The sequence below is a fragment of the Lacerta agilis genome, chromosome 10 (assembly GCF_009819535.1).
Source record: "Lacerta agilis isolate rLacAgi1 chromosome 10, rLacAgi1.pri, whole genome shotgun sequence".
Taxonomy (NCBI): Eukaryota; Metazoa; Chordata; class Lepidosauria; order Squamata; family Lacertidae; genus Lacerta; species Lacerta agilis.
Window position 1 is genome coordinate 25,654,453 of NC_046321.1, and position 27,825 is coordinate 25,682,277.

At 41.7% G+C, this 27,825-nt stretch overlaps 1 protein-coding gene across 14 annotated transcripts in view; it reads right to left on the reverse strand.

Annotated features, from left to right (window-relative positions):
- Positions 1-265: 265 nt before the first annotated feature.
- The window catches only part of RBFOX2 (RNA binding fox-1 homolog 2), a 169,692-nt gene continuing 142,132 nt past the window's right edge, over positions 266-27,825 (reverse strand). For 6 of the 14 annotated variants that reach the window (XM_033162568.1, XM_033162570.1, XM_033162566.1 and 3 more), the window contains 9 exons: positions 25,751-25,843; positions 23,067-23,127; positions 19,029-19,082; positions 18,816-18,908; positions 17,574-17,706; positions 13,786-13,825; positions 4,107-4,195; positions 2,243-2,315; positions 266-1,663 (listed from right to left, as the gene is read on the reverse strand). In XM_033162568.1, the coding sequence (XP_033018459.1) occupies positions 1,619-1,663; positions 2,243-2,315; positions 4,107-4,195; positions 13,786-13,825; positions 17,574-17,706; positions 18,816-18,908; positions 19,029-19,082; positions 23,067-23,127; positions 25,751-25,843 (681 nt within the window). In that variant the 3' untranslated portion in view covers positions 266-1,618. Of the gene's footprint in view, positions 1,664-2,242; positions 2,316-4,106; positions 4,196-11,262; positions 11,306-13,785; positions 13,826-13,857; positions 14,329-17,573; positions 17,707-18,815; positions 18,909-19,028; positions 19,083-23,066; positions 23,128-25,750; positions 25,844-27,825 lie in introns of those variants that run through there. The other 8 variants (XM_033162574.1, XM_033162572.1, XM_033162573.1 and 5 more) reach the window with 6 other exon arrangements.

Sequence of the window (27,825 nt, forward strand, 5' to 3'; positions counted from 1 at the left end):
TAGGCAGGCCAAGGAGCCAAAGGGAATTGTGCTTCTCTAACATGTAGGGTTTTTTCAGGACAAAACTGCAGAGAGTCTGCAAGAGGTGCTGAGAGAATCAAGAAAGCTTAGAGGGCAAAGCAGGACCTCATCTGCCCCTTTTAATTTCCAAATGTTGGTGGCAGATATTTGGGAGCAGAGGCTTGGTTGTCATCATACTCATGGTTCTATAGCAATTTACAAGATAACCCACTGCATAATAAAAAGGACATTCCATGATATTAAAAAAAAATGTAAAAGAGGGGGATCCCTGGGCTAAGGGTCTTTTTGAAGACTTCACAACCTGCACTTCATATCCAAGCTGAGCAGTATGGACACAGATTTCTTTCCAGAGAGGCAGAAGATGACCCACTAAAGGCTCTGTGTTACATAATAAGTCAGAAGTCTCTTCCATTTATAAATCATGTTTTGAAATATATTTCTGCTTGTCCCCAGATGCTGAAGCTATACAAGGATTACTTTAAGTATAGTTTTGCAACACAAAATATCGTTCCCACTGCCTCTGCTGCTTTTCTAGGTTCATAATCCAGGCCACATTCTTCTCTTCATGCAATTTTTTTGGTGGCATACTTGCAGCAAAGCTAAGTATCTTAGGGTGAAAAGAAGAAGTATCTTGGACACTGGGTGACTGATTAGCTCAGAGTGGCACTGGTGCAAGCTCCCCCCCCCCCCAATCGTTCTTCTATAACTTCAGGGTGTGCACAACATGGCCATCAGATTCCTTGTTATTGAAGATGTAACTCTCCACCATGGCTTCAAGTTCTGCAGTCGTTGTCCCACATCTGCTGCTCCTCCAGAAAAGAAAAGGGGGAGGACAGGAAGAGAGGAAGACCATAGCAAGTGAAAGAAACTAAGGACAGCCTGGGTAGTGGACGTCAATCACTAAAGTGGGTGGGGCTTATGTATAGAAGCAGTAAGATCACAAATGTATTTCAAGTCTTGTCCCCCTAAAACCATTAACAGACGAAGTCTTTGGGCAGTTTTGAGGAGTCTTGTCTTGAAAACTCTTAAAATCTTGACACTTCTAGAACTGTCCTGAGCCCATGTTTGTCAGGTGATGATAAAATGGGAACATTTTACGTTTCCAAACAGCATGCAGGTTCCAGCTGCAGCCAATCAGCACTGCCCTTTGCAGGCAGAGGGGCTATTCCTTGTGTATCGCAGGCCTCAGGCACCAGACCCAGGTAAAATAAAACGTCTGCATGTTCCTGATTTAGTTCCATGATATTGGTTCCTAATGGTGCTCCTTAGCACTATTCATTTCTTTTTATGATTGGTAGGATAAGCTATGCATATACACACATGGAAATGCATTATGTTTACCACAGTTTAAAAAAAAAACAAACCAAAAAAACCCAAAAAATGCACAATCTTTGGAACAAAAGAATTAAAGGCAGAAATTTAAAGGAAAAATACATATTCAAAGAACATAGTGAGGTATAAAAAAGTATTTCTCTTGTTTTTTTTTCTTTTGTTTTCCTCCTCTTCTTGCTATAGAGTTCCTCTACTAGTAAATATTGCAATAGCCAGGCCTCATGAACTGGGGGGGCTGTCCCACTTGCAGGGGGCTCATGTCACTTCAGTAAGGGGCGAATCGGCTGTAGCCACCTCGGTATAAACTTGCCTGCAGAAGATAACAGACAGGGGGAGGGGAAAGATGGTGGTTAGGTGGCAGTCTCCAGCATGCGTCTATGAATATTAAGCCCCATTTACACTTCTTAGATCAAGAGCAGACAATCTGTGACAATGATAGACCCTGCCCTCCTAGCCTCCTAGTTTCTCTTTATTGTTGGTCTGTGCTCTTCTGGTTCCTAAGCCAGTTCCTTTGAGCGTCACAGCATGGATCTCTGGGAGCCAGCATACAGAGCTGAGTCTACATGACTTTAAAAGCTAAACCAAAACTTGGTCTCAAGGAATGGAAGATCATGAGCAGACAACTTGTATAAAAACCTGGGAACGCTTGAAAGCAGAAATAAAGGAAGCTGGGGGCTGTTATAGCTCAGCTTCCAAACAAACCATTAGGAACAATTTACAGCCCCTCTGGCAAACACAACTCAATAAACCAATGTTCTGTTTGAAACATGGTACTTCTGATGCTTCACTTACAACACATGACATTATCTAGAGACACTATTGCAGGCCAAGGTCTCTTGGTAAAATAAAAAAATTTAAACTGTGAATGTGAGAGAAAGGGCATACTCACCACAGCGCCAACTCCATAGCTAGCGGCAGGGGCAAGGGCGTGGTAAGGGTCTGCTGTGTACACCCTGCCATAACTGAAGAAAGAGAAGGGGAAGGGGGCAAAGTCACTTCATAGACTTACAAGACATCTGCTTCATCAGAGAAAAAGGAAGCTGTATGGTCCCTTTTCTCAGCTCTCCATATCCAAAGAGGCAACTTATTTCAAGAACGAATTCTTGAGTTGATACACGAGACCACTAACTCTAAATACTCAGAAATAATGAGCACCCAAATAGTAAAATTAAATTAAAACTTTGTCCTTAAAAAAAGTCATTCTGGACTGCTTTTGCCCACGGTAAGCATGTGTTTTGATACCTGCTATGAACAGTTGCCTTTTGTTCCAACATGAGGGGGTCATGACTTTAGATTTCAAGAAATCCTTAATCCTGCAACCCATATAACATGGCTATAACTGATCGTTCAGGTAGGTAGGCAGGCAGGCAGGCAAGTGTGAGTCTTGCAAGGAATGAGGCAGACACCATGCTTGGCATCTTAAGACACCCACCTTAAGTGGGTTCCCAAAATTCAGAGCACACACTAATGCAAAAGAGGTGGCATTTAGGCACATGTTGAAGGAGTGCCAAACAGGGCAGTGCAATGGGAGCTTGAAGTAAAAGGTACAGAATAAGAGTGAAAATTACACAAATTGTACTTCCAATGCAAATGCTTTGTTACTTTGTAAGCCACTCTTAATTATGAAAAATTGCTCTGTCCTAGCACATAGTGCTTATGATCCAAGGATCTTTAACCACTTGACAACTTGCAGCCATCCCACCAGCAGAGAAATGGAGGCATGCAAAAGAATATTTTCCTATCCATTTAAAACTAGCTGATGGCTAGTGAAGCCACAAAATGGCTGCCATTCTTCTCCGCTCCCCCCCCCCCAATGCTGCTTCATGCAGGACTTGCAGGGGGCAGGGGTGAAGATACATAAACGGCCTGTTTCAAATGACAAACAGGTTGACATTTTGAGTCTGGTAGCTAATAAGGAAAGTGATGAAATAGGAGGGTTGATCCACACCACCATGTTTTTATAGTGACCTCTTGCAATCAACACAGAGCAATAACACAATCGTTTTGCATTTCTGGTGATCTTTAAAGAAAAGAAGCAAGCACCATGCACAAAGCACTATCTGTCATGGGGAATGAAAGGTCTGATAATTTTCTACTGCAGACCAGGAATTCAAAGGAGGATAGAGCTGGGTTGCTGCAACTGCACAATGCCTCCCAGTGGCTATCTGGGCACAATCTAGGGACAAGTCATTTATTTAGTCACAGACAGCTATTCACAAAAACACATGAGAACCCACCCCTGAGATCTCTCTCTCAGTACCTGCAGTGTTTCCCATCCCATCCCACATCTGGTCCAGGACACAGGATGAGGGTAGCAAGGCTGGTCACCAGTGGGGCTAAAGCTGGGCCTGATTATTGTTCTCCTTCGTTAGTACAACTTGCGTGGCGTCCACAATGCAAGCAATATAAACTAATGCACCCTTGCACAAATTACCACTGTCCTCTCCAGCACCCAACACATGACAATCACAAAGGCCAGTGCCTTGCCAAAGGACTAGGAGCAGAGTTGGCTGCTTTGCTCCTGACACAAAGCCTAGCTGCCTCTTTTGGAAGAGGGAGGAAGTGATGATGCAGAACTATATGCTTAGAATGCACTCGTCACGTAACAGCTGCTAGCTACGCTGCCCAGTTGGAAGTGGTGCTTTTAAAGTTTGCATCCAGGGTGTGTTGGGAAGCATGGGGCAATGGAGGGCTGGGATGGAACAATACCCTTTGATCCCCAGGTACACCGGAACCACCCGCTCCTTACATACCCATCGCTGTAAGCCGCTGCAGCGGCTGCAGCAGCAGTGGCTGCCGTTGCGGTAGCAGGCTGTGCATATCTGTAGGCTGCATATCCGCCCTGCAGGAAAGAAGAGAACTGACTTTATAGATACCTATCCCCTCAAACAAAGTGGAGTCATACATACAACACATAGAGAGGAGGTGTTTCAAACTGCATCGACTCCGATGTCACATTAAATCATGGGAGGCTGCCCAACCTCCTTGCATATTTTGTCGTTCCCCCATTCCCCAAGTGGCAGAGGGGAAATTCCGTATCACACATGTCTCTATCAGACAATTCAGATGGAAGGGACTCTGCTATAGTAGTCTCTGCAGGAGGATGAATCAGCAAGAAAAACAAAAACAGATGCTGTCATCCCACCCCATGACATAACCACTGTAAAAAGAATTCCTTGGGAGGGAGCAAGTGTCACAAATTGTTATCATTTTAACCAGAATAATGCAGAATAGCTCAAGAGATTCTCCTACTTTATTGCTGTTAGTTTGAGGAAAGGGGAAAGTTTCAAGCCCAGATCCTCAAGAGAGGCACCAAGATGCACACCACCAGCTTCATGGCCCTAATCTTCTGGGCTAGCCAGAACCGAAAGGGTAGGTAACCCAAGAGACAAGCAACCAACAGTCATCCCTAAGGGAAGCAAACGTATAATGCAAACTGCATGGACACACACACACACACACACACACACACAAGAATTGTCCCCAAGTAGGTTTGCTTAAATTGGATGGAGGCCTGAAATTCATCATTACAGGCACATGTACAAGGTAACGTCAACATTTGAGAGGAAAATTCTATACATGAAAATGCATGTTGAAATGAAATCTCAAAAGCAGACAAGATCAAGCCCTATGTGTCTCCAAAGAACTAAAATGCCATCATATTGATAGACTTCCTTCCTGCCATCTCATTCTCCCTCATTTCTTCAGTCAATTCAGAATACCTGTGTGTGTGTGTGTGTGTGTGTGTGTGTGTGTGTGTGTTTTATCCAGTCTCTTCTTGCTATGCCAAAGTCTTCTCACTTAAGTCTCTGCAGCAGCACTTAGGACAAATACTATGACTGAGTCTTAGCTTGTAAGACCCTCCACTGATCCTTTATGAACTACCATATCTGTAACACACTGTCTTCATCAATGAAAACCAGCTTGCTTTTCTTATCCCTCCATTAAACCCTCCACAAATCCTTTACATCTTCTATAAACCATTTCCTGGACTACCACTACCCCATCTCTTCTCTGTGTCTGCTGCTAGTCACATTTAAGCTCCCCTTACCAAGCCTCATAACCCCATTTTCTCTCATTCATGCAACTACCTGCCCACACCCCCAACTTCTCCCTTGCACAAAACTGCCTGCCTATCTTAACCTTAAGTCTTTAAAGAGGGACTTAGTTCATGACTTCGTGTTGTACAGCCACATGTTGCTACTGTTACTAATATTAGTACATATTGCTTAAGAGTAAGACATTATGAAGAGTTACAGGTAGGTAGCCGTGTTGGTCTGCCATAGTCAAAACAAAATAAAAAATAAAAAAATTCCTTCCAGTAGCACCTTAGAGACCAACTAAGTTAGACACTAACTAACTTAGTTGGCCTCTAAAGTGCTACTGGAAGGAATTTTTTAATTTTTAATTTTGTTTTTACATTATGAAGAGACATGTTTTCTTTTAATGCGTGGCTCAGCTGTACAGTATGATTTTATGGAACATTTGTGCTTTGCTGCTGGATCTTTTATTTTACTTTAAATGTTCTTGGAATACAATTTAATTTTTAAAACAGTAGCATGTTCTGGGCCCCCATTGCAATCATGAGAAGGAAGCTTCTTATTGCATCTTTTTATTTATCATATTTATCTTCTTATTGCAATTTTACTGGACCAATGACATAATTAAGACAAATGATGTAAAAACGGCTTGGAAATGATATCCCATGGAATGGAGAGACCTGCCTCTTTTCTGAAAGTTCTACCTCAACATTCACTCAAATGGCTTATAGAGAACAGAAATTATAACAGCAAATCATCAAGCTTGAAACTACTGTCACCGAGTTAAAAAATCCTCTGTGTAAATAAAGAAGATATTGTGCAGGTTCTCAAGCTTGCATTATGCCAATAACCCAATAATGCCAATAACTCAAAAGATTTCGGAGAAACTAAAAAGAATACTAACATTGCTGCAACCAACCTAGGGTTCATTCAATAAAAATATGCTATTTCACCTCACTTGTACTTTATGTTCTCTGGGATCAAAATGGCAACTACTAGCAAAAGCCAGGTGCATGTTTTGTCCCATCTATTGCATAGTATCCATAGCTGTGCAGGGACAATTGTAATTTTCATTTTATACTTCTGTCTTTTATTGGAGTTACTGTATTTCGAAGTGGGGGGGATGCAAGGAAGAGGGCAGCCTAAAACAAAAGAATGCAGATGTGTTAAAAGTATGGAACAGATTTATTATGAATGCAAATTCAGTATGAACATAATAGTATCTCCTCTCCACCTAGCTATTACAGGCAGAGAAGGTCATAGTAAATATTGCAAATTTTTCAGTTGTTCCACTTCTGCAGTGTACAAACCCTTTGGAAATGCCTAATCTTCAAAGCTCTATTGGAGGGAGGGAGGGGTCCTTCTCCCTGATTCACATGCAAGTTGCTTTACCTATCTATGGTGCATTAAGATAATTCCAAAAATAGGCACCAAAATAGTGCTACAGCAGAGTGGAGAATTGCTCTATTGCATCTCCCTAAATAGGGAAATGACATGACACTAAGCCTCCCACAGTAGCTCTGTTTTAATTCTTTGTTAATCCCATTGTGCTGCTCACCAGCAGCTAAGAGAGAAATTTACAGTGAGCAGCAGATCAAAGTAAGCTTTGATACACATTCGCAGCAATCATCCCTTTTCTTCCCTTTTTCAAAAATCAGGCTGCAGAACTACCAATGCATCTGATATTCAGGAATGCTCAGATTTAGCCATTTCCGTCTTTGGCAACAGTGACGGCTGAGCAGCTTGCCTCAAAATGTGCCCAGCGCGCTCCTTTCCCAAGTTATTTTTCTACTGACATTTCAGATAATCAGTTGTTGTTCGGCAGGATTGTGAACATGAGGACAAGATGCAGTTTGAAAAGAAGGAAAGGTTTTCCCCATTTCAGTCTCTTTAACTTGCATTTCTTGTAAAGGAACAAAACAGAGCGGAATCAGGGTGGGAAAAGGGAATGGTGTAACATTTATTAATCAAATTTGAGAAAGAAAATGAAAACTAAGCATGCCGACATTTGGAACTAAAAAACAACCAGCAAAATCACCACGTTCAGACTGATATTGGCTAGTTCTATCTATCCCAGCATTCTCTTGGGACAGCAGTTTGCCCTAGACTCTACCACAAGCTTGGTGAAGTACACAGCCTCAATAACTAGAGCGTGCAGCCACAAAGACCTGCTATTACGGAAACAGTCAGTCACCACTGGAGTTAACATTGCATACCTTAAACAAGTCCCATATACACCCCAAATAAATAAATAAATAACCCACCCTGACCCTGACCCACACCACAAATGTTAATAATTATAACAAGCAATAACCCATCTGTTATATCAGAGAAGGGAACAGAGACTCCACTGAGAGATTTAGAGCGAGATCTTAACATTTCTTCAGCTGACAGCACAACGAATGAGGGGGAAAGGAAAAATAATTCAGTGGGAAAATGAAGTTTAAAAGTCTTGATGTGTATTTTCTGGTAAGCATGCACTTATGCAGAGGTGAAATTGTTAATACAAAATGACGGATGTGTACGTGTGAATGACTGCATCAGTGTTGATGCAAAGGACTGCAAATCCTTACTATGGATGTGTTAAATGAAGTCCAGAGCTGGGATTAAATGAATCTCTAACATGCCCCTCACTGAAAAGGTAGGAGCATGTACAAGTAGCTGTTTGTGTTGATGGTGCTTGCTTGAAATTTAGCAGGCCATGATGCAACAAGGAAAAAAAATAGGAATGTTTTAGGTGTGTGTCTGTGAAACAGACAAGTAAAATCCTGGTGCAAGATTCTTCACGCAGCAGGACTTTCTGGACTTTTGCACTACTCTGAAGTTATTTGAAATTCCCTAGAGCATGCATAGGGAACCCTGCAAAACACCACCCTCCTACAATTTTATGGCATGTCCACGGCTCTCCCAGAAGAGGCCTGCTGACTAGATCACATAGTATTATCCTGTTCTCCCCACCTCCTACCCTCAAATATTATTTTACACTTCTCTGCAGCTACTCACAAATAACCCTAATCATCACAGGACAGCCTTAAAAGCAATATTGAGTGTTCTTGTCAACCAGTGAAAGGGACAGATCATGACCAGCTGTTCCATATTTCTCTGCAGCTGGGCAGTAATGAGCATATGCTTAAAATTATTTAATCTCAATTTCTAGGTGATTTGCGCCAAATCCTCCAAATTTCAATTAGGTAAAGAACATAGACCGCATTGTCATCACCTTCAAAACCAATTGAGTTTAACTGTGAGTATGCGATGCCAGATTCCCTTCTGCCATAAGCAAGGCAGCCACAAAGCCTCTATCGTAAAGAGGAAGCAAGGCAGGGGAGGGAAGCAATATGGTCGTGGCTGCTTAATGAGCAAGTGTATGTTAAAGGAAAGGCTCTTCACATTGTATGGCTTATCTGCTTCAGCATGAGGTCATATAAATGAGAGCAGCAAGGACAGGTGCTGCTTTAACAAAGTGGGAAGCTGTCTTTAATTATGCTTTCCCATCCCATGTATACATAAAGAGCCCTACAAACTTGGGTTGTAGGGTTCTCATCTATCAGTCACATGGGATATCCTGAGCAATGTGGCAAAAATACACCAAGCTCAATTATTCTGCTTTCTCTGGAGGGCAACTGAAAAAGCAGGAATATAAACTGCAGCTCGGCAACCAAAGGCATAACGAAACATCTCTCTGGATTTTTGAGTACCCCCCACAAAACAGCTGTGTAGTTTCAGTGCCTTTTTCAATCAATACAAACATTAGTTCAGCCAAACCAAAGTTTCAGTGAATACTGAAACTATTATAGGGGTTTTTGGGTACAGTAACAACTTTGCCATGTTAACTTTTTACACCTCTTCACTTTACAAGTGTATGGGACAGGTGCTTTTCATAGAAAAGTCAGAAAATGATGCAATCGTTTATTTTGCCAATATGGAAGGAAGCTTTTAAGTTGAAGAATTGTCTGACAAGGACCATGCTTTTACACACACACATACTTCTTGTGATTATTTTTGCAGTGTGGACCCTTAAGGCCTAGTATAAACTACATGGCTCCAGAGTTGATCACACACTGATATTCATGACATTGTAGAGAAACACACACACAAACCACAACCATGATCCAAAATATTATTTCCGCTCCTCTCTCCTCTTGTCATGTCTTACTGTACCCTCAAGACAATGATGCTATAAGAATTTTGCAGATACTGGTGCTTTAAGGTTCTGGCATACTTGAGCACCATCTTCTACTTCTTTTTTGTTTTCAAATAATAGTAATAGATTCCTTGCAACGCCAAAGCTGCACGTAATACATTCTTTCATCCATGTGCACAGTCATGACCATTCCAGAGTATGTGCCCATGTGGAAAAAAATATAATTTGTGAACTGGAGGTCACACCATCTGCATACAACAGCAGCAATTCCTATGAATTTAGCAGCAGTGGGTGGGGCAACCTATTGCGACCACAGGAATTGCCTATGACTCTATCTGTGAGCTGTCAGGGCATAACTTGGGAAAGCTGAGGCTGCTTTCGTGGAGAAAAACGCTGAGTGTAAAGTAGCTTAAGCCATGTTCAGATACAGCATTTCACCTCCTCTGGGACACTTAATCCCATTTGTAAGGTTTTACGGAGTTTCAGAAATGTATTTACAGCTTGGTAGTGGTGGTAACTTTCCTGACAAACCAGAGCCATAGCATCAAAATCTTAAGATGACAACAATGCAGTCGCACCTTGTGTTACGAACGCTGCGTGTTGCGTTCGTCACGGGTTACGAACCCGCAAGTACCGGAACAGGTTACTTACAGGTTTGGCAGTTTGCGCATGCGCGAAAAATGACGTCACGTGCATGCGCAGGCGCGACAAATCGCGTTGCGCACATGCGCAGACGCGGCGCTTCCAAGTTGTGGACCTTTCAGGTTACAAACGGGGCTCTGGAATGGATCCCGTTCATAACCAGTGGTACCACTGTACTCTGCAACACAACATAAATGTGAAACTAAGTGAACTGGAGACAATCACTCAGGGTAAGCAGCAAAGGACATTTGCTGGAATTCTATTATGTGAACCAGCTTCTTGTCTCTACGGCACCACCAGGACACCACTTATGCTGTTGACAGTTGCCAAATCTCAGAAAATAACTCCAGCCAATTGTTTTGATTTCCTTCCTTCTTTCTTTCTTTCTTTCTAACCCTCAAACTCAAGTGTCTACTTTCAAATTAAGTATCAGCTAACAGAATGGGATGTAACCAATGCCCAGCTTTTCTTGCAAAACAGTCAGCAGGTATTCCCTGTATGAAGCATGATTATAGAACAGGAAAAAGAGAATAAAAATGTGCTTCTGCTGCACTGGTTGTGTATGGGTGATAAAGAACTTGCCTGGTTGCTAGCCTTCTACAGTGGTGCCCCGCTAGACGAAAATAATTCGTTCTGCGAAAATTTTCGTCTAGCGGGTTTTTCGTCTTGCGGAGCGGCAATGACAGCCGCGCTCCGCAAAACGAAAAGAAAAAAAAAAAGACGAAAATTTTTCGTCTTGCGAGGCAGCCCCATAGACTTTTTCGTCTTGCGGGGCAGCCTTCCGCTAGACGAATGCCTTCGTCTAGCGAGTTTTTCGTCTTGCGAGGCATTCGTCTAGCGGGGTACCACTGTACTTTGGTTTAGGAAAGTTGCCCTATTTGTTATGAATGTATGGTTTGTGCAGCACTGAGATGTACTGGAGTTTTGATCACATGCTCACAAATGTATGTTGGCCTTAAAAAAAAAAAGACTCTGTTCCCATCTCTAATTTGATGTTGGAACTGTTAGTATTAATTCAAGGTTGTTGTTTTTTCACTGCAATCCACAATCTGATTGGTTGGCAGGTCACACTGGCACTCCTACCTGAGGTATTTTAGCGCTAATGATTGGTTCCTGTAAGACTATTCTATAACAGAACACAGGAAGAGCAGTTCAAAAACACAGCTGTGGAAGGAAATAATCACACAAAAAGCCCAAAGGGCTTACCAGCCTTTTCTTTCCAGAGGATGCAAGCACGCTTTTCATATATACGATTGGTCTTTTAAGTCAGCTGTTCTTGCAAAGTAAACCCATGCTAATGGAAGCTGTTACTTCTCATACCTATCCTCTGCACCCTGGGGCTAGTTACCTGCATTTTTAATGCCAGAAAGCAAGAAACCTTGTGGGACAGCCTTTATCATGAAAACAAAGTAGCTAAGCAGGATGATTGCCTCAGAGGGAAAAAAAGGGGGGGAGAGGAGAAGAGAAAAAAGGACAGTAAAATTTGGGAACAGAATGAGAAGCCAGTTTTCTCTATTTGCTCTTCTCTGCCTTTGTATCATCCCCTCTCTTCCTTCTTCAGTTTGTTGCCACCATCTAAACTTCACGGGGGTGTCTTTGCAGTCCAGTGTCCAAAAAGGTTTCCTTCACTACCTTCCTAGAACAGCTGCACAACACTTGATACCCTCGTCATTCCCCTTACAATAGCCATTTTCCCAGAGGGAGGAAAATGAATAGCTAGCAAGTTGTTACAAGTAAACAGCACTCGTTTTGATTCATGCCAATTAAGACAGCAGAAAGCAGATTGCTTAGAAGATATGACTGAGATGTAGCCATACATTTCAGTTCAGCTGGCAATGAAAAGCAATGGGAAAAGCTTGGTTAATCTACCTTGAGAGACTTCATTTACTCTACTTCTGTTCTCTTCCTCAACCCCACAAAAGTATGGAATCTACACTGTCCATAGCTAAATGACCCATCAATGCCATTTTAGGCCTCAGGCATATTTCAGTGCCAAGGGTACTATGCAATAAAAAGAGGCGTGCAGATTCTATATACTACTAAAATAGCTGCCTGCCAAAAACAAGTCAGGTTGGGGGGGAAAAGCCTTTCAACAAGAGTGGGGAAATTACCACGCCTGACACCTTTCTTGTCATTCGCATCTCTGGCTGTGCAAGGGATGATGCTAAGCAAAAGATGCTATTCATTTGCTTGTCTCCTCACTGCGTGACTAGTATCCAGCTGTCTCCTCTGTATGTGACAGCAATTTAGGAGTGCTAGCGGAAACCCGGGGTCATCCTTTTGAATTTCTACACAAATTACATATAACATAATCTGGCCAAGGTAGGAAGCAATGTGTACATAAGATCCACATGTAAGTGATGCCTGCATTGAGTTGAAATATCACCATCAAAATAGGATTTTCTATGTTTAGCCAGAGTGTATCCCATTTGCTGTAGCTAGCCTACGCAGGACAAAAGTCACCTCATGAAGTTGACCAGAAGCAACTGAAGGCTGCCCCATCCATCACCAAGGGATACATTTAAACAATGACATGATTTTAAAAATGAGGCTATTTTCTTTAGCAGGAAAAATACTACATTCTCCTGTCCTAACTATACTATAACTACAAGGTCTCTGTGACATCAAAGCTGGACATATGCTGCCACTATTCAAATTAATACAAAGTGGGTGATACTGGGCTAAGTTTTATTGTCAGCAGCTGCATACGGGGAGATTATTTTAACCTCTCTTATAAAGTGAGTGAGAGAGAAAGTACACCCCTAGTTATTCTGTTTATGAGCCAGTTATCTTTGAGCTTTGCCTGAGATGCACATGTAAATCAGAGTCCAATAAATTCTGTGGATCAGGCTGGCTTCTTGAATCACATGGAAATGCAAGACATCACATAAGTAATGAAAAGTTTCAAGAGGTACAGTAGGATGACGACCTTTTACCTAACACTTTTGCTCAGGGGAACTACAGACAACAAACTATGGGCCAGAAGGTACCATTATATTCAAGGAATGAAGGAGCAATGCTACCTTTAAGTTACCCTGATACTGGTCAAGGGCAAACATTCTCTAAGAAGGCTTAGCATTCACATTTCTACACTGCGTAGGCTTTGTAAACCTTGAGTTTTCTAGGCTCCCTAAATCAATAAAACATTCGAAAGGTCCCAAGAGGGGAATGTAAAGAAGTGATGGAAAGGAAAGATCTGAGGCCCAATCAATCCTGTTATCTATTCATTTTTTATTTTAGGGTTGAAATTATGCCAATTGGAGATGCACAGACAAGAAGTTTTAATTTGGTAATCATCTCTCAGGTTGATTAGCAGCATATACCATACCTGTGTGAAGAGGACACTCAACCTTGTAAATTGACCCTGGCAATGGTTAGAAAACCTAGAGGCACAGCAGGTCTTGCGCCCAGGGGCAAGTGCAGTGACAGAGAAACATGCTTGCATTCTTAAATATATAAATGTATATATCCACAAGGAAGAAGAAAATAAAAGTAAATTATATTTGAAAAACAAACTAAAAACATCAACAACAACAACAATAACAAAAAAAAAGGCTGGCTTATCAGGGGGGTTGGGGATGAAAAGGTTCCGGTGTGTGTACTTACATAGAGGTCAGCACCGTAAAATCCGTCCTGGTAAACCACACTGCAGAAAATCCACACAAAAACAAAACAAAAACAAAAAAACAAAACAAAAAGAACAGAAAACACATTCCGGTTATTGAGGACGGCAGCATGCACATGCATTTTACACAGGCAGGTGATGTATGAAACCATAACCTGGGCTTTCGGGCAGGAGCAAATCAGCAAGAGATTGTGTGTGCGCACGCACGCTAGACAGCTCCATGTCATCCTCCACAGCATGCAGGCGGGCAGGGCAGAAGGGGAGACAGTATGCAAAGGGGGGATGGGGAAAGAACAATCCTTGTATCGTCATACAAAATAGAGTGTTGTCTTTCTTTTCTTTTTAAAGGACCCAGTGCCCTGAAGATGAGAAACACGACTTGAGAAACCTTGCTTCTAGCTGGTAACCTGGACCAGGGTTTTAGTTAACCCTCTAAAACACATGGACAAACTGGCTTCATGTAATGGGCTTCAGATAGTACCAACAAGTTCTTTAGGAGGAGTTCATCAAGGGCTGGAGTCCACCTAGGTCAGAAGCACACCAAAAGTTGCGTATAATTATGCATCTTGCACCCTTGTGCGATCACTTTCTGATATCCATACATCACCTGTTATATACCCTGTACATTAGACATGCGAAAAGATTTGGCTGATCACACAAGCATGCAAAGTACTTTAAAAGTACTGATTTAACACCTGGGGGGGGGGGAGAGGGGGAAGAGAATCCAAATAAATAAACTCTTGATCCAGGCAGGCTCAGCTACATGTAACCAAGAAAGAAATACCCACAATGCATTGCTTTCAAAAGCGGAGATAATTAGGCGGCTGATCTAAGGTCCAAAAATTGAAAAATAAGGGGAATCCCTGATAGTAACGACACATTCCACAGCAGAGAGCAGCACCTGGAGAGTTTAGGTGAACAGAAGATCTCATCTAACAGCCACTAATTAGTTTCTCCCAGCACCTCCAGAAGCAAAAACCCGGAGATGTGAAAGCCCCAACACTTACTGCAGTATTCCATAGAGGTAGGGCAGGGGACCAGGGGAGGACAAGGAAGGAAAAGAGGGTTTGCCACAGCCCTGGTTATGAATGCATGCTTTAGCATTGCACAGCTTTCTCCTGCTTTGTTCCTTTGGATAAGCTGTATGCTAAATCACTCATATTAAAAAGCATTAGTTCTCCATATTTGAGATCCTTGGGTGCATGTCTCTGGCTTACCAGTTAATGTTATCACAGGCTAGGAGGAAGGAGGCAGTGTTACTTGTAATTTTTTCCATATGCCGACTGGAGTACAAAATGATGCCAAGATTCTCCCACTCTGATCACAACATACCCACCTACAGGAAGTTACAAACAACAAGGCCAGTATAGCTTGACTGTAAGTCTGCCTTATGATCATCAGGCTTCTACAGTGATGAAGGTTTAAGTGATCAGGTGGTATCCAGACTCATTATGGTCATAATCCATTCCCTATGGACAAAGTGGCACTTTGATCTACAAAAACACAGCTGATGTGGACAAACAGGCTTGATGACACTAACTTAACCAAGAAAGTAACACTGACTCGGCAGCAAGAAGAAGGCCATATGGTAACTACAAGGAAGAAAATCAGGGGCCTTTCATTGCTGGGTTGAGTTTATCAGATCCATCTTGTTAACAAAGTATGCTTATGGTTATTTCAACGACACCTTGTATAAGTGTGAGTTACAGAGACTCTAGTGGTTTGCTAAATTTCAACAGTTTACCAGATGGATAAAAACACTCAGCTCTTATAAAGGTTCATTTCAAAACACTTGGGGGAGGAAATAAAAGTTATGTACTACCTAGCAGCAAGTGATTGTGCCCACAGAAAAAGCAACTTATTTGCTTCACTAGCAAAGCTGTCTCTCCCTCCCTGGCCTGGTATACTGAGACAAATTGTACCATCAAAAATTCTCTTTTCTCTACCAGAAGGAACCAAAACTCTTTCTTTGTCATCTGCTGTACAGGAGTTTCCTGATTACAACCACGACAGAAGGTGAGTTATTGGCCAATTTTACAAAATTAACTAGTACAGTTATGGGCAGTTTGAGGGAGCAGCTTGCTTACTATTGTCTTTCCCCAACCAGTGTATAATTTAACATCACTTGAATAGATACAGTTCTATCTATATCCTGAGACCCATTTTGGATCGGAACTGTAACACTGTGCTGGATTTAAATATTCAATTTAAATCTTATTGAAATCTTGAAAATGTTATCCCATGTACTACCAGGGACAGCATCTTTTCTAGGAACATTCTAGCCGTTACTATCAGGGATAACAACAAGCACAGCAAACGACCTACACATGAATCAGTGCAAGAGGGATGCTACAGGGTTAATTCATGGGGGAAATATCAGAGGACTGCTCTAGAAATTCTTCCTGTACAGATCAAGAAGGATGCTCTACACAGGTATTTGCTACTAATGAGAGTGGCACAGTAAGTAAGTTTTAATTATACCATCTTCTATTGTAAAAGAAATGAAAATCTGGCAACTGCATATTGCTCCCCTTAACTCATTTTAAATTCTGGGCACAACAATCCAATCTTGTCAGTTATTAAGATGTTCCAACTAAACTACCATGACCCAGAGCATTCCTATATATCACTATGACAGCAGACCAGGAATGGGGAACTTTTTTCTGCTGGGGTCCATGTTTCCTCAGTTATAATCTATGCTAGTGAAAAGAAAGCAGACTCCCCATTTTTCCTACTTCCATTCCCAGTGTTTCCCTTTCCGTGCCATTGGCCGAGTTACATGCATTTTATTCAGCTGCAATTGCCCACCTCTGAAGCAGGCTATTTGGTATATAACTGCTCCCAGTCAGATGAAGAGAGGAACAGGCTCTAACTTGCCCTGTCTAGGTGGTTTCTCTCCTGCTCAGGTTTCCTCTGAGAAAGGGTTTTAATCTGTGAAAGATGCTTGGAGAACAGCATTACAGACAAAGCAGCCTCCTCAGGGTGCAAAGTGAAATCTTACAACAAAAATGTCTGAGCTTCTGGCATCCTGTCAAGGCTAAAAAAAAACCCCAACAACTTTATTTCAAAGGTGTGGGCTGCTTTACTTTTTAAATAACAACAGAGCCGATGGTTGCTACAGATTCATTATCACACTATAGGAAATAACCAAAGGCCAAGGAAGTAAGGCCACACATTAAGACACACTTTGTATCAATGCTTTTCGTTTTGCTTTTTTAAAAACTAGACTTTATACACTTTTCGGCCCTTCCATTATCCTATCTTAAAAATAAGATTTGATAGATCTCTATTTTAACTCTTCTCAAAATGTCTCCAACCAAGAAAGCAAATCCATTGTGGGTAACTGAATGTCTCTTCTGTGTTCCTGTTTCCCGTTACCTTGAAACTGAGAAGCAATGCTTGCCACTCCTGGATAACAACGATACTGGACTTTTAGAGAGCAGAAGCTGCCTCACTCCAGACTCTACACCCTTTCCATAACTCTTATAGGCATATTACTTTACCAATGCAGCCAAACTGCTACCACATGATAGTGGAATTGACACGTTAAGATAAACAGCTGCCCTTCACTGACGCACCCCCAAAAGACGGTTAAAGTTTTTCCCAGTCACAAATGTTAAGATTTTGGACTGCAATTGGGTGCAGAGTGTTCTGGTGTTGGCATATCCTGACTCTCACCATCCACCGTGTCTCATTTCCCCCCCTCTTTAGGGGTTCAGCAGAACTCCCAGGTTCTGCGAAGAGCTGTGTGTTGGTATCCAACCCTTACCCTGGGTAAGCTGGGATGGCTGTTGGAGGTACTGCTCGCACTGCGCCATACACTGTCCGCCCTCGGCCCCTCAGATGAGCTCCCCTGAATGCGGCTGCTGTGGTGGCTGCAGTTGGGTAAGGGAAGCCGGGAACTGTGAAGACAAGACAGACAAGGAAAGATATGAGAAGGATCACTACGTCCGCCCAGTTAACCACAGCTATCTTTGACTAGAACGATACGCAACTCCAGAGCTGGAGAAATGTTCCGCACCTGTCCTGCAAAGGAGCATGCTTTGAGCCCCAATGACATTGCATACCTTTCGCTACACCATGGCCTTGAAGGGGAGGCAGGGTTGCAGAGAGGCCTGGCATGCAAGGGATTAATGCTGTGTCATGCCTCATTCATCACAAACTGCAAACTGTTTTCCTCCTCCTCCACCCCATTTTAATAATGCCATGCAATCTGGTTAGAAACAGTCCGAGAAGCACAGAGAGTTGCCACTTACACAGGCAAGTGACTCTTCCGCATACTGGGGGCAGGCAGGCTGGCTGGCTTTAAAAGTCTGTTATTATGAGCCTCTTAAACTGGTGGGCTGACAACGAGATTGTGCGCGCGCGTTGTGTATTCTTCCCACACTCAATTTAAGTACAGAGAGGACCTAAGAATCTCCTGTAACACAGCCAAAATTGATAGCGATGTGCCAGTTTACCAAGAGCCCACCTTCCGGCATAGGTGACCATTAAGTGGTTTTGTATATATTGGGCCCTGTTTTATTACACTTCATGCTGGAGTAAACTGGCTCAGGGCAAAACATGTCTAAACCTCAGAAGGCAGCTGGGAACACAAGGCGATGACAGAAGGCGCCAGTCAGTCACAAGGCACAAATCCAACCCAAGGTGCTTCCAGGCGCATGCCACAAGGGGGCCTGAGATGGACTCGCAGTTTAGTAGCTTGAATAATATGTACTTTGGAGTGCAGCCTGTTTCACTTCCAGTTCTAAAGCAATTGGTTCCTTCATGTACATTTCCTCCCTTATGATTTACAGCACTCTTGTAACTTGGGGAAAGCTCAGTCACAAGCAGGCTTGCAGGTGTGTTGCAAGACGGAAAGGGTCACGACCACTGCCCAGAGAAGTGCTGTCACTTTCTAACAAGGCCCATCCTTTCAAGTACATATTATACAGACTGAAAATAAGAGGACTAACAGATCACTGTTTACTCAAGCACAGTAACAATACAGGGGCCAATAGGGGCTACTTACTGATTAAAGGAATGTAAGTGTTAATACCCCCCCTTCCTGACAGGGGCACTGCAGCGTCATTGCCCAGCGAGACATCTGCTTGAAAACTGGATGCTAATTTAGTTTTAAAAAGAATAAAAAATGTAAAAAGGTTATAAAGAAACAGCAGTTTGAGAACACAAACAAACACCACTGCAGTTAAATAGCAGAAAGAGACGCATCAACGTTTTCTACCTGCATATAATTCAGGACCATACACTGCTCCAACCACAGGGCTCAGCTTCCAACCTGAAAGAATAAAGACAGAGTGAGCATCAAGATCTACCCCAGGGGAAGAGCAAACAGCTCAATATATGCAGTGTAGCTTCTGGTGCATATCCCCCTCTTGTTTCCATGCAGATTGCTGCTGTGTATAAAGACAGGCTAGGTTTTCCCAAATTCTCACATTCTGGACATAGATGGAAGAAGCAGAAAATCAACTGATTCCTTCTGGAAAAAAATATGTGCAATTACTTCCTGCAGTTCAAGTATGAGTCTTGCAGTGCATTAACAGCCTTTATTCTTTTTAAGGTAATGGCTGGAGTAAGGGAGCAAATGAAAAAAGATGAAGTCTAAAGCAACTATTACAAGCTGTTTTACAATAAGAACAAAACAAACGATTTGTGAAATTAAGGCCTGGGATCTTTGAAAACCTGGTGCTGAGCTCCCAGTGTCAAGTATGATGAGGAACATTTGAAAGAAGAGAAATGCCTGTCCTAATAGATCTGGCTCACAATGCAGTTGTGGGAGCTAGCATTTGGTGCAGACGTACAGCACACTGACTTAACTGGAAAGGGCCACCTCTCAAACCAGGCTTTTAAACTATGGGGGTGTCAGTTTATGATTGCTGCTGCCATGCAGCATATGTTGGTTAGAATCATACAAGTTTCTGAAATTCTGCACTATAATTCCTTGTGCTAAACTAGAGACGCTATTGCCTCAGAGCTCCTCTACCAAAAAGATTTACCATTGTACCTACCTGAAGGGTAGATTTGCTTTCCCAGTGTAGCATCACTGGGTTGGGTTTACTTATGCCTCTAGTGGACTTGTTTCAGTGGCTCAAAGGTGGGTGGGGTCATTCCATACCAAGTGATCCAACTTTTTTAGCTCATGTCATACAATCTTCTTAATATTTTGTGCAATTGTTGAATGATCAGAACTAAGTTTAAATATGGATTTTGTTGTACTCCATGAAATGAAGTACAAACCAGAATTCTTTCAAAGTGTTAATTCTATAATGCAATAGCAAGCTATCACCTGGTTCAAACAGCATTCTACAAAATAATGTAGCAGAGATCAGCTGCTAACTCACGCTATGTTCCTATAAACTGAATGAAAACTTATGGGTCAGAGCTGTGCAAATTATGTGCAGTACACATAGTAGTACAAATTTGAATTTGGAGTCTGGCTTGTTTTTATAATACTAGATTAGTAGATTTATGATGTAATGCTAGAGGCCAGGAGGGGAATATATCAGTAACCCACACAGTCCCATACTGCTACCATTGAAGAGCCACACCTGTATAATAAAGCACACTAATGTTCCATATTTAATGTCAAGAAAGTCCTCAGCCAAAGACTTGAGGAACTGCTACTATTCAATGTAAACCATACTGTGCTGGATGGACAAGGGAATTCTTGTACATCTTTGTGGGGAGGAGCCCCAGCTCCGTGTTGGGAGGACATGAACTACAATCATGACTCATCCTTGATATTTCCAATTAAAAATTCTTAGCAGGTAACACAGCTGGAGGAAAAAGGCTTGTGCTGAGCTCAGAGAGCCATTACCAGTCTAGCTCAGTACAAAATAGTTCCTTATAGCAATATTATAATATTAGATGCAGGGGGGGAAACAAATTTATTTTTAGTGCAGGTAGAACACAGTTCTGTCTATGGTTCACAAAGTGTGAGGCAGCCTTCCTATGAATACAAGAGCATTTGCACTAAACACATCTGAGCTCCTACCCCAATCGCTTCTAGTTCAATCTGTATGTGCAGAATGCTAGTGCCATCTGTCCTTTCTCCCATTAACCAGTGTAGTAAAAGGACGGAGAACACAAGCCAATGGCCTTTGCAAGTTCTGGCTGTTTCTCTGTAGTTCATATCTGTAAGACCTGCTGTTAGGGTTTCTTTGCCTCCAAGTGACATACTTTATTTTTCTGTATGGCTGTCACTACTTTAAATGGGAGAAGCTGTACAGTGGTATCTCTACTTACAAACTCAATCTGTTTTGGGGTGCCGTTTGCACCCTGAAAAGTCCATAAGTAGAGTATCGTTACTGCATGTGCGCGAAGCGCGATAGAGCGCTTCTGTGCATGCGCGAAGATCGCTTCTGCACATGCGGCGAACCTGGAAGTAAACACTTCCGGGTTTGCCGTGTTCATAACCTGAAAAGCCGTAATGTGAAGCAAACGTAACACGAGGTATGACTGTACTGCAGACTGCAACCCATTTACTTTGTCTAATAGGACTTAAATGGGAACCAGTGAGAAGTGAGCAGGCCCTAACATTTCATCTGCAGAGTCTCGTTTTGGGTTTCCCCCCCTTTATGTAATGAAAGTATGTATGATGAATGTGGGGAACTGACTTTCTTATATAGATTACAAATAGTTATATGTGCACATGCACAAAATCATTATTTTATTTTTAACTTAGGAATGCTTGCAATGCTATTTGAGAATGTATAACTGAACCACAAAGGCATATTTTCTAAGTAACCCCTATTTCACTGTAGTTTTTACAAGATTCCATTTTTATTCCTTGCTAAAGTTACTTACACTTCAAAGATCTGCCATTCTTGAGAATTTATATTAGGCTACTGGCAGGGGTATGCAGCTATATCATCTCAGCATAACTAATTAACATGCCGTTGCAATGCATTATAATATATAGCACACCTTTGGAACAAAGCCTCTGTGCTGTCACAACAAGAAAGCTGGTATGACTAAGGGCTTAACACAAGAAAGTGGGTAGACAATGTACAGCTGCATTAAAACTCAGCTTTTACAATTCTGTGACAAACACAAACACCATCCCTATCTAACCGGACAGCATACAGATTTAGCAAATACACACTTATCAATGAACCTTGTTTAAAACATGCTGTTATTCAACCCAAATTGGTAACTAGCATTTCTCACTTAATGGTGATTGAGCTTAATGGTGACTAAGCAAGACCAAGAGCTACTTTTAGGAGACAGCAGGGGTGAGAATTCGGACCTTTTTGCCTCCAGTTTTGTTTTAGCCACCTACAAGTGCTTTTATATTGGCTGTTGTACTATGGACTTATAGGTCAACACCAATTATTTTCAGGAAGATCAAAGTTCATGTGTTTCATCTCATGCCGTCTCTTGAGAATTAGTATAGTTAAACGGCAAGTGCTAAAACAGGTGTGTTGCCATTATCAAATGTTGCTGAGGTACAATATTTGGCAATAAGCTTTCGTGTAACACCGACATGGTCAAATAAGAGCATTATAGGAAAGGTTAATTCACACAAAGAGACTGGCAGTCAACGGGCAAATTCCTTCTTTGTAGGTTTTGTAAACCTTGCTAGGACAGAAAAAACTGGACTTCACCCTTCTAACCTAGCATTCTATGATTTCTCCCAAGGTCTTTGTGGATATGTCTGCATGAAGGATAAGGGAAAATAAAGATTTTTATTTTGAATTACAGATCTGCATGTGTATTTATTAGGCCCTTTCCTTGTCCGCATCCTTTCCCACTATTAAATATTGGGCCCACTTTTAAAACACCTCCCCATTCTAAAAGCAGTTTGCAGGTTTGGTGAAGGAAGCTGCTGGGCAAACAAGTGGCTAATAAATCTGAAATGTGCATATTATCATTTGTTCACGCATATCAGACTGCAGTCACTGCCTTCCAGTGATGGAACTTTTCATGTTGATCATTTCCCACTAATTTACCAGGGAATAGCAAGGGCAACGTTTTTGTTATTCCCTACAGTTTGACTTGTTAATCTATATTTAACATTAAGTTTCCTTGCTCAGAACTAATTCTAATACCATTAAATAGCAGCTGTCGGGTACTCTCTTACCCTTTGAAAAGCAGGCATCTTACTTCAGTGTTTATACACACCAGTCACAAAAGATTTTGAAGATGCTATTCCTCCAACAGAGCTTTCTATTATGCTGAAATCCAGGGAAGAAAGTACAGTCCCAATAGCTTAGCTCTTCCCCCAGAAACCTTGTTTATTACTAGCAGAATTTCCTCTTACCGTTTGCATACGGTGTGACCATCTTCTTATTAGTCATCACACGGGCGGTGGCATTATTAACCTAAAAGTAAAAAGGGGGGAAGGGGGGAAGAGGGGAGGAAGCACAGGACTTTAGAGAAGATGGTGAAAACTTCGTGTTGTTGTTTTTTTTAAAAAAAAAACTTGTTTAAAAATTCAGCACATTTAATTTTACTTTTGCAGGTTGCCATTAAATTAAATATTAAAATTGCAAACCAATCTAATTCTGGCATTAAAGAAAAGGCCAAAAAGAGCACATTTTCTCAGGCATCCCTGCTACCTTTGACTGAACTGGGCTTTTGAGGCTCACTGATCCAAAGGGCAAAAACTCCCCCTATTGCTATTTTCTCCACGTCCAGCTTGACTGTCTCATATTTTAGTAGCCTTTCACTGAACTGCAGTGGCCTACTAATATTACAGAGGAGACATCTATTCAGGCGGAAGGAGAGCTTGGATATCCCAGGTGCCTTGGACTAATTCCCTCTACTCTGGATTCCTAAAGCAAGGCTGCCTGGCCTACATCCCAGTTTCAGGATATCCTGAGTTACTGATGGACCCATCTCCAATTGCTGACTTTTGAGGAGGAGGACAAAACAAACAAACTCAATTTAGAAACTGATAAGGTAGGTCTCCTGATTTCGTAGTGCACTCACCCTCATTTCTGAGCTCTTTATAGCCCCAAGCCTTCTAAGCACTGCAGCAAGTGTGTGTTACAGCAGAAATGGTGCTAGAAAAAACATGGGAACGGTGGGCAAAGCCAAATTACTGCAGCCCCGTGTCAGACACAGCCTCAGAGCTCTTGCAAAGAGGGTGAAGGCTGAGCTAGAATCAGTGACATTTCAAAATCCTAAGCCATAACAGAAGAAAAAGCCACAAGGCCGATTTCAAGATCAAGTCTTAGATGCCCTCTGACGTTTAACAGAAGAGTGAGCTCGGGCAGGGAAGAAGGGAGCCTGGAAACCCATTACTCTAATTTTAGCCCCCAAACAGTATAAACATCATACATTTAAAAAGAATGGGAAACAACAACGATGAGACTGAGAGCATGCTGTTAAAACACACATAAAAAAAGAAAAACAACAACAACAATCGATTAATGGGGCTAGGGAGGGGAAGAGGGAGGAGAGGTCTCACAGACAATCATTAAGATGGAGCGAGTGCCTGAAATCAGCTGCTACAGCAGAGTGCAATACAAGCACTTAAAGGAAAAATGGCCAAAACCAATCAGAAACCACCAGTCAGCAAAGAGAGACCAACAGCTGCATTTAACTGAGTGAAGAAGAAAAAAATGGCAAGGGGAGAAAGGAAAAATGAAAAACAATCACAGGTTTGGAGAGAGGCAGAGCAAGAAAAGAAAAAGGGGGCAGGGAGAGAATAGAGAGGGGAAGGGCATGGGTGCATTAATAAAAACCAGCCAAACTGGAGTTCAGTAACTCTGAGTAAGATGTGCAAGGGAAATCACCAGGAAGTCAGTAATCAAACAGCTCAGACTTATACAAAACGGTATGTACATCCAAAGTCCAGGCGGCATTACTCAACAGCATTGAAAATAAAAAGGGGTGGGTGGGTTGGGGGTGGGAAGGGGAAAAGGAAAGGAAAGGAAGGGGGGGGGACAACAAGTCAAATCACATTTTGTAGTGTTAATGTGAAATGGCAGATGGATTTTTTTCTTTCTTAATTTTGTTTTGCATTAAAAAAAGAAAAGAAATAAGCTTCTCCTCTAGCACTTTTGTTTCACTTACCGCCAACTCGTACCATCGCCAGCATTGTGTATAGTTACCATGGAAAGAGTGAGTCAAGTGAAGGGCCCTAAACACTAAACCATTGAAAAGGGAAATAAAACAACAAAAACAAAACAAAAAAACAAAACAAAAAAGCAAAATATGCAGACATCTTACTCAAAACGGCGGCTTTAAGTTTCCCCCCCTATATTTCGTACTTTTTTTTTCTTAAAAAGGGAGGGAAAAGAGAAAGGGGCCAGTTAGCCTTCAATATGAGGGAATATATTTTTCTCCCCACTAATTAATCAGTTACTTCCCACGTGGATAACAACTATTCAACATTTATCAAACTCTGTGCACATTGTAAGAGCTAATTTTGAGTGCATATTTACTTACTGAAATCATCTCCAGAAAAATTATTCTAGCAGCCCAAGGAAGTTTCTTCCTGTGTTGTCAATCCCTTCCTGCAATTAATGTAATGTCACACTCATATGAAGGAGAACTGGCCTCTGAGGAAAAGGGCAGATTCTGGCTGGCCCCCTTCTTTGTTGTTAAGACACAAAGTTACAAATTGGACAGTGCTCTTTTCGTTAGTTTTGATCAGGATTGGCAATAAAAAGTCGGAGCCTCATAAACTGAAGCAAAGGAAAATCAAGACAGCAGAAGGTCAAAAATTTGGAGTGGGTTGGAAACAAACTTAAGAGAAAGGAGAAAAAGAAAAATACCTAAAGTAACAAAACATATATAGATATATATTTGAGTGGGTGTGTTATTTTTATACACCTCAGTGCAGGGGGGCAGGGGGAGTGAAAAACACAGAGACACAAACACACGCACACGCACACACAAGACAGGAATCCAAATGTGAAATAAGTGAGGCAAGACACAAAAAAAGAAACAAAAGAATAAATATAAAGAAGAAATTGAATTACTGAAGACATGCACCTCGATTTTACGGCCCTCTACCACGGTGCCGTGTAATTTCTCCCTGGCCCTGTCTGCATCAGCACTATTCTCGAAAGTTACGAACCCGAATCCCTGCATGCAGCGGGAGAAGGGGGGAAAACATGCACATCGTTATATATTGAAATACTGATATCTAGATAAATAGAGAAAAAAAATATCACAGTATGAAATTGACATCAGCACAACTTAGCAATACTCTCCTAGAGTCACATTTTTGGTTCATGCATGTTTCATGAAATAAATTTAATTTATTTTTAATAAAAAAAAGTTGTAATCAGATTTAAAATAATAACAAACATAAAGCAATTGAGGCCAGACCAAAAAAAGTACAGTTACTCGAGACAAATTTTGAAAAGTAAACTAGCTCCTAGTTTGACAGAACGAAATTTATTAAATCCTAGTTGGAAATTCTCTTGCCACACGGAACCTTACAAAGGCATGACTCTACAACATTCTCAGTAGTTGACTGTTTATGGCAAGGATACACACATGCAGGTGCTTTAAACAAGCCACTACAAAAAGGGCGTGTGGTCCTACAGTTTAATGCTGTGCAAGAAAGTCACACGCTTTGCAGCAGTTCTGGAGAAATTGCCGTTTTGGACTCGTCTTTTATCAATTACTGCATACCTATGTGATATTATCCACCTTAAAATATATAGATTGTAAAGCTTTACACTATACAGTGGTACCTTGGTGCTCGAACAGCTTGGCTCCTGAACAAATCGGCTCCCAAACACCACAAACACAGAAGTAAGTGATCCGGTTTGCGAACATTTTTCAGAAGCCGAACGTCGGACACAGCTTCCGGCTGAGTGCAGGAAGCTCCTGCAGCCAATCGGAAGCCGTGCCTTGGTTTTCGAACGCTTTCAGGACTCGCGAAACGGATTAAGTTCAACAACGAAGGTACCACTCTATATGCTCCTATAAATGGTAGAGCAACCAGACCTGGCAGAAACCTTGTTACGATATTGATCCATTTGTCTTTTCAGTTCAAGCTTTGCATTTCCTTTTCCTGATGCAAAAGCCTTACAGAAGCTATCTCATTTAGTTGTAAAATGAACATTGTTTAAAGAAATGCCGCAGAATATGCATACGTCATCATTAAATGGGCAACTACTTAATCTGAGGGGAAAGAATCTGGGAAACATTATATGGGAAAGAGCACCAAAGCTTGGGACTGATCTGAAGAACTGGGTAGCCACCTATTTTAGCACAGGACAGCTTAACTTCATTTCACCTAATTTCACTCCTTTCTATGTTTCGGTCACAAAGCAGACCATTTCCTAAACTTAAGGTACTCATTAATGGGGCTGAACAACACTTTCACAGGGACCAAGCTAGGAAGACTAAATTAATTAAATGAGAAGCTAGTAGAAAATGATACCATCTAAAAAGTAGCTGAAATGATTTATTTATTTATAGCTTACTTTAGAAAGCTCAGAAGTAGTTGAGGATCCCACTGGTCTCCTCTCCAGGAATTGATCGCGTCTACTTCCATTTAGCTTCAGCAGTGTGGTCTGACCATTAGTTGCTCCATTCACAAGAATGTAGACATTTGGCTTAGCCCATGGCTAGATAAAATATCATTGTGGCAGTTTTACAGCCACATTTTAAACACAGTAGTTTTCCCTTAATCTTTTCGAGTTCTTTCACCCCAGAAACAGGGAGAAAGTATATGTCAACTATAATGGAAACTGCTGATACTGAAACAGGAACCTAGGTAATGAAGGCTGCAATCCTGTACATACTTACCTGGAAGTAAGTCCTACTTAACGCAACTGGATTTACTTCTGAGTAGACTTGCCCAGGACTGTTTAGGTGGAGCAGTACACTTACACTTAGTCTGAGGGAAAATCTACCTTGGCTTTACATGAAACATGAGATGCAGTGGCTAGAGAGCCATTTTAATTTTTCACTAAGTTAAAGTAGTAAGTGGGTCATCATTTTAAAGTGCTCTTGAAGATGTTATAATGAGAACCTGTTAGGGCTCAAGCCTTTTGCCATCCCTGAGGCAACTGTGTGAAGGATTTATTTCTCTATTTTTGCTTCACAGC